Here is a 7,459-nt window from a genome sequence, read left to right as displayed (position 1 = left end):
AAGAACTGTTGTCGACATTGAGCCTGTTGTGTTTTGAGAACCACATGATGAACCTGTACAGCTTCGTCCACCAGAGAATAAGGTGCAGGAAACTTTCTCTGAATGCAATTATTTTCTCGCCTTCCAAATCAGCCACAAAATCACAACGGGGTTAGATCTTTCGGCTAAGGCACAAATTTCCGGTAATTTAGCAATCAGTCGTCCTATTCCTTCGAGGCCCTGGCTCAATATGTTCATGTTCAAAACAGGGTAAGACCAAGCCGCCTCGGTCCAAAGTCTTAAGGTGATTTGTCATAAAAATGAACAAACCATTGTAAATATGGGATTCTTTCAATTATGACTACGTACAAAGAGTTAGAAATGTCGTAACGAAGAGCAAAGCATCGTAAATCTGGATTTTTTTTTTCTGTTGAAAGTACGACAGTTTATAAATGTTTACGTTGTCACATTGTAACCGAGAAGCAAATGTAACAACTTCCACACAAATAATTTTCGAATTTTTCAGCGTTTAATGTGCAAAAAATAAATAAGTTAAAGGAAAATATTTTTCACCCATAGAAAATATTCAAAAATGAGGAAAATGCTTTCCTCTTCGAAAAGGAAAACATTTTTCCTCATCTTTTCTCTCTTCGCTCTTTCACATTAATTTTATTTTTAATTATTTTAAAAAATTCTAAAATTTTAATAATTTTTATAAAAATTCCAAAATTTAAATTATTTAATTATTTTTTATTTTAATAATTTATTTTTCTTTTCTTTCTTTTCTTTTCCTTATTTTTTCTTTCTTCCTTTTTTTGCCGGTCATCGGCCACGGCGATGGCCGGTGACTAGCCATAGGCGAGGATGAGCCTCCCTAGAGAACGGCAATGCCAAGGCCTCGCCAAGTCGGCGAGGTTCAAGCTTAAATCTAATGAGCTCGGGCCTCTCCATATCAACGAGGCCGGAGATTCCACCTCACTTGGGGCCAATCATCACCTGTCACTATGGCTGGCGATCGGTCATAGAAGAAGGAAAACGAAAAAAAGAATATAACAAATAAAATAAAAACAGTTTAAATAATTTAAAAGGAAAATAAAATATAAAATATAATAAAAAAATTTATTAAATGAGTGTAAGGAGAAAAATTAAATCGATTTTTTCATACCAAACTCGGGGAAATCTTTTCTAGTTCAACTTCATATTTTAGCTAAACACTGGAAAATGTCGCCATTTTTCTGAAAAATGACTTACTGGGGTTTTTACACACTCTTTGTCATAGGTGTATCAATTTGGATTTTTTCGTGGCATTAATCCAATTTAACAAAAAAAAATAACAAAGGTAAACTTGTCACATGTGTACCGATTTAGAGTTTTTGGTGGTCAAAATAATTAATTTGGGGTAAGTTTGTCACAAATGTATCACTTTGGATTTTTTGATGATTGAAAAAATAGTTTGAGGTAAATTTGTCATATGTGTACTAGTTTGAGGTTTATTGGTGTAAAAAAAAATAGATTTGGTTGAATTTGTCATAAACGTACCAGTCTGGATTTTTCTTGGTATTAACCCTTTTTTTTAATTCCAACGGCTTACAAAAGTTTGCGATGTACCCTTATTTAATTACGATAATTGACGTAGTGTTACGACATCACGCCGTGACTAAGTGCAAAACATCATCGGTTTAGAAGGTTGTTGTAAAAGAGAAGAAATTGTCGTAAATTTAGAATTTCTTTAATTACAATGATTTAGAAAGAGTTACGATGTCGTAACAAGAGAAAAACATCCTAGAGTAGGATTTTTTTTCAATTACCACTATTTCACTTATGACAAAACGTCATAATTCTATAAATATTCTTTTTATTTACAATGCTTTGTGAAGGTAACCATGAACAGAATATTGCAATTCTTAAACTTTTTAAGTTACGACAGTTTTCAAATATTTGGACGTTCCATGACGAAGAAGGACTTAACGTTGTAAATTTAAATCCTTTCAAACTACGACGGCTTATCAAGGTTTGCAACAATCCTTGTAATTAAGAATATAACCCCATAAAACTTTATTAAATTCGATTTTTACTGTGCCATGACGTCGATATTCTAGAGGGTTGGCGCCCCTTTGCTAGTTTTTAAGGCATTGTAAACTTCACGGACGTCAATCTTTCTCGCGGATCAAACGGTCGGAGTCCTTCCATCTCAATCTAACGACGGACATTCGCGAGGGTACAGACTACAGTATAACATCAAACAACCTTAGAAGTCTCCGGCTAGGCAATGGTGAATTTATCGGGTGCATGATAAACCAAATGCACCGTAACCCGCACAGCTTGTTTTGATGGAGTAAGAGGCTGCCAAGTACGGGAAGCTTATAACAGTACCGTACAAGCAAGGAGTGACCAAGAAGATTCGATCGGATCGAGAATCATTCGGATCGGATGCGGCTGGCCGATTCAATCCAATTCTCGAGGTACCGGTCCGATTTTCGGTTCCATAAAATTGAAACGCTAATTATTGGTTCATTTTCTGGTTTAGAGGTGGAATAGGTTGCATGGACCGGACCAGACCGACTTTTTTTTTTTTTTTTTTTTTCCTTGAAATTTTTTAAAGAATTCATTTAAACTCTAAAATTATTAGAGATACATGAACATATTTAAAATGTGAATATGTATTTCAAGCATGTGCAGCCAGTTCGAGGCATCTCCAATCCCATCCCCAGTTCTGAAAACTGAGAAACGGTCGCTTCCATCGATTTTCGGTTCGTCGGGGGAGGAAGAGAGAGAGAGAGAGAGAGACCAGAACGGTTGGGAATAGATGACCCCTGGTTCGAAACTTATAGCAGTCCCGTCCAAACGCCAGCTGGTTTTTGGACTGCCCGTTCTGTTCCAACCCTTTGAATGGATCACAATTTTCGTGACTTCGTATTCGGATTTGGAAGGAGTCGCGATATTCCCTCCTTGAAAGATGACAAAAGTAGGAAATGCTGAAGTGATGGTGGTGGTGGGTCCCTTAAGGGAGAGCATTATTGCATGGTGGGACCCGGCGGTCGTACCGTTGACCCGACCGTTCTAAGCAATTAAGCGACGACTTTGGTCTTCCACTGACCTCGTCACTAGTCCTGCCCTCCTCTTCCCCGCTCCTTCCCAATTTCCTAATTGATTAAAACAGGTTCATCTCCTTGTGATGTGAACTTCTTCTGATCGATTCCACTGCGACATGAAGAACATGAAACCCCCACTTCTATTATTCATCTCCATCTCCGTCTCCCTCGCAGCACTTGCGGTCTCGGTCACCGGCGACAACGTCGGCGCCTACCGGCCGACCGACGACATCGCCGTCGACTGCGGTTTCTCCGGCATCTCCACCGCGGACGACAACCGGACTTGGATCGGAGACGCCGACGGGAGTTCGAACTACTCTCCAATTGAGAAGACTCGCTCCTCTGTCAACGCAAGCGCAAACAGCCCGTCTCCCGCCGTCCGCAGCTCCGTCCCATACTACACCGCTCGCCTCTCCCGCTCCGAGTTCGCCTACACCTTCCACGTCACTGCGGGGCCCAAATTCGTCCGCCTCCACTTCTTCCCTTCCGATTACCTCGACTTCCGCCGCGCCGATTCTTTCTTCTCGGTCAAGGCCGCCGGCTACACCCTGCTCCACAACTTCAGGGCTCACCTCTTTGCTGATAACACCAGCTCCGCGAGCTTCTCTAAAGAGTTCTGCTTAACTGTCGGAGACGACCAGATGTTGAACATAACGTTCACGCCCACTCCTGGTGATTCAGACAACTATGCTTTCGTGAATGGAATCGAGGTCGTCTCCATGCCCGAAAGCCTCTACTACAACACGGTCATCGACTTAGAAGAGGGAATCAAGTTGGCAGGTCAGGAGGCGCTATACACTTTCGGTGCCACCGATGCACTCGAAGCGGTGAAACGCTTGAACGTCGGAGGACAGTTTATCGGTCCAGCCGGTGACACGGGATTGTACAGGACCTGGGACGCAGATGACGTCTACGTGACTTCTTCGTCCATCGGAATTTTTCCGGTTAACACGACTATCCAACTCAGTTACAGTGACCAAGTGCCGAATTACACGGCTCCGGACAGCGTGTACACGACGGCGAGGACTATGGGAATGTCTCTGAGCTACGACCTCACGTGGTCCGTCGAGGTGGACGCAAAGTTCTACTACTTGGTCCGGTTGCACCTCTGCAAGTTCCAGACAGAGGTAGTAAATATGACCCCTGATTGGCCTTTCGAGATCTTCATAAATTCGCAACGGGTTGAGAATGGCGCGGATGTCATTGGCTGGAGCGGGAAGGGCATGCCCGTCTATAGAGATTATGCAGTATACATGGACGGCGGCCACAACAAAACAACCAACCTCTCGGTCGCGCTGGGGGCGCTTCCTGAACGTTATACTCTTTATTTTGATGCCATCTTGAATGGCCTCGAGATATTCAAGATCAACAATCCAGGTGGGAATCTCGCTGGATTGAACCCAGATCTAGTCCCAGATAATCAGCCGGTGCTTCCACCGGCAAGCAAAGTGTCGTCGTCAAACCACGGCAAGACGGCGAAGATTGCCATCATTGCTGGCGTAGCTTCGGGCTTCGCCGTGCTCTCTCTCCTGGCTTTCTTCCTTTACCAGGGACGAAACGGAGCCAGGGATTCGGCCTCGAGCGACGGCACCTCATGGTGGGCCCCGGTCTCCTACGCGACGACCAAGTCGACGAAGACCCAAGGGTCGTCCCTGCCGTCGGACCTGTGCCACCACTTCTCGCTGGCCGAGATCAGAGCAGCCACGAACAACTTCGATATCATTGGCATGGGCGGGTTTGGCAACGTGTACAAGGGCTACGTCGACGGCGGGGCCACCCAAGTGGCGATCAAGCGCCTGAACCCGCGGTCGCAGCAGGGCCTCCACGAGTTCTCGGGCACCTCCACCTGGTCTCCCTGATCGGGTTCTGCAATGACGCGGGAGAGATGATCCTGGTCTACGACTACATGCCGCGCGGAACCCTCCGCGACCATCTCTACAACACAGACAATCCTCCACTGCCCTGGAAGCAGCGGCTCGAGATCTGCACGGGCGCCGCCCGTGGGCTGCACTACCTCCACACCGGTGCCAAGCACACCAACATACACCGCGACATGAAGACCACCAACATCCTGCTCGATGAGAAGTGGGTCGCCAAGGTGTCGGACTTCGGGCTCTCGAGGGTCGGGCCGATGTCTGTCTCCAAAGCCCACGTCAGCACGGTCGTGAAGGGCACCTTCGGGTACATGGACCCGGAGTACTACAGGCGCCAGCAGCTGACTGACAAGTCCGATGTGTACTCCTTCGGGGTGGTGCTGTTCGAGGTGCTGTGCGCGAGGCCGGCGGTGAACCGGACGGCCCAGAAGAACCAAATTAGCCTGGCTGATTGGGCCCAGAGCTGTTGCAAGAGCGGGGCCGTCGATAAGATGGTGGACCCGCACCTGAAGGGGGCGATCGCCCCCGAGTGCCTCAATAAGTTCTGCGAGATCGCCGTGAGCTGCTTGCAGGACGAGGGAACCAAGAGGCCCTCCATGAACGACGTTATGTGGGGCCTCGAGTTCGCCCTGCAGCTACAAGTGAGCTCGGAGAAGGAGTTGATAACAGATGATGTGGGTGCCTCCGTGCACAACGGCGACGATAGCGACGATGAGGAGGCTCTGATTGGACGCCACCGGATGGACCGCAACGATGAGCTGTTCAGCGCTAGTCATAGTGGAAGTGGGAAGAGCAGAGGAGGGGCCGCTGTGACAACGACCAGCAGTGATGATGTTTATGACGAGAGCACTACTAGTCATGATTTAGACAAGTTGCTGTCTGGGACTGTCTTCTCGGAGATTATGAATCCCAAAGCTAGTCATCAGGAATGTAACTCAAATTTTGATGAACGTCAGATAAAGTCCCATAGTTTCGGGTGATGAATGAGGAATATCAAGTGATTTCTAGTGTTGTAGTCCTGTAATCACGCTTGCAGCGAGACAAGTCCACCTACGAGTGTTCTCCATTCTAGGAGAATTGTCGATCCAGGAATTACCATTCAACAGACGAAAACGGCGGTATATTGGCCGAGGGATCTTACCACTTCGACGAAAGCCCGGTCTTAGTTTTGATTTTTCTTTTTCGGTGGAGAACATAGATATGACATGACAAAAAGGATAATCGAGTTTCAGATATTGTAATTTAGTGGTTTTTCTCATTTAACCAATGCTCGAGGAAGAGTTGCAAATGAGAGAATCCCCTGGAAATCTTAGGGCAACTTTTTACCAAAACCAGATAAACGAATTCTAACTTCAAAAAGATCTTTCTAACAGACAAGAAAAATTGGACTTATGCGAAACATAATTCTAAAGAATTTATGAAAAGTTCACAATGTATGGAGCACTAGGAAGAAAATAAAGATGAAACATAATCTAGTTGTTAGTCTACAAAGGACAGATGACCCAATTTTGAGAAACCATCTACATTGCTGCTGTAAGAATTTGTCAATGATATGTCCGAAAACAACCATGTAATAGTTACATGTTAGGGATTTCAGTTGTACTTTCAATTTCTTGTTTAATAAATGGCAAAGATGTATTTATTCATTTGTCCAATTATTTAAATATATGAATAAATTCTATAAGATAGTTGTGACTGGACTTATTCTTGAGACGTTGAGAATATGTGTGATGGATTCACAGCTAGGTCGAATCTTTAAGCTATTCCCGGTCGATAGATCATTGAATGGATATCAATGATCCCGTTGAGACCGGTGTGTTCTTAACTTCACCATTAAGTATTAGATACTTAAAGGAATGACGAGTCACAAATCATTGGGTATTGCGATGCCCGAGTTAGAACACAAATACTTGTACCAGACAAGTTCACTAAACGTGACACGCTTTGAATGGTTAGCAACATGGAAGCTTTTTAGCATGGTCAATGTCTAATTGTTCATGCTCTGATCTTTTGTAAATAATCCTTAGACCCGAGACACGTTGTTGACTTATGTGTTGGATGGCTATGGTACACAAGGGCACATATTGGCAATTCGTCGATCCGTATCTATACTTCATGGGCATAGTTCATGCATATACGAAGTCACATGTGTACGCAAAATGAAATCTGTCTTTTTGTTACATGTAAGGTATGATGTCCTATGTGATCTAATTATGACAACGCATTGAAATCCTCTGTCGGGGTTATAATCGAGAATGAAATGTTCATGTCTCGTATAAATGCATGTCGAATTTGTACCCCACCCCCCCCCACTTTAGGTACTACCAGCAAAGCCATGACACCCAGGCTGTCACATTTGACCGTTCTTATATATGACGAGATTATTTTCATGCAACAGAAGCTTCAATTACATATTAAGTGGTAATAGTAGGCAAATACTCAAGGAATACCCATAAAACACCAAGCCTTATTCAATATTTACATCACAGGTTCAGTTGACCACATTAGCCATTT

General features: G+C 44.5%; 1 protein-coding gene across 1 annotated transcript; it reads left to right on the top strand.

Moving 5' to 3' along the window:
* Window positions 1-3,073: 3,073 nt before the first annotated feature.
* Window positions 3,074-5,862, top strand: LOC115727753 (receptor-like protein kinase FERONIA; the record flags this gene model as incomplete). The annotated part of the gene is made up of 2 exons (XM_048284292.1): window positions 3,074-4,699; window positions 5,437-5,862. Coding segments are annotated over exons 1-2 (1,938 nt in total), but the record flags the coding sequence as incomplete, so codon positions are not given.
* Window positions 5,863-7,459: the final 1,597 nt, after the last annotated feature.

This window comes from Rhodamnia argentea, chromosome 8 (assembly GCF_020921035.1).
Source record: "Rhodamnia argentea isolate NSW1041297 chromosome 8, ASM2092103v1, whole genome shotgun sequence".
Classification (NCBI taxonomy): domain Eukaryota; kingdom Viridiplantae; phylum Streptophyta; class Magnoliopsida; order Myrtales; family Myrtaceae; genus Rhodamnia; species Rhodamnia argentea.
The sequence above is the reverse complement of the archived record's forward strand: the minus strand, read 5'-3'. Positions and strand labels throughout refer to the sequence as shown.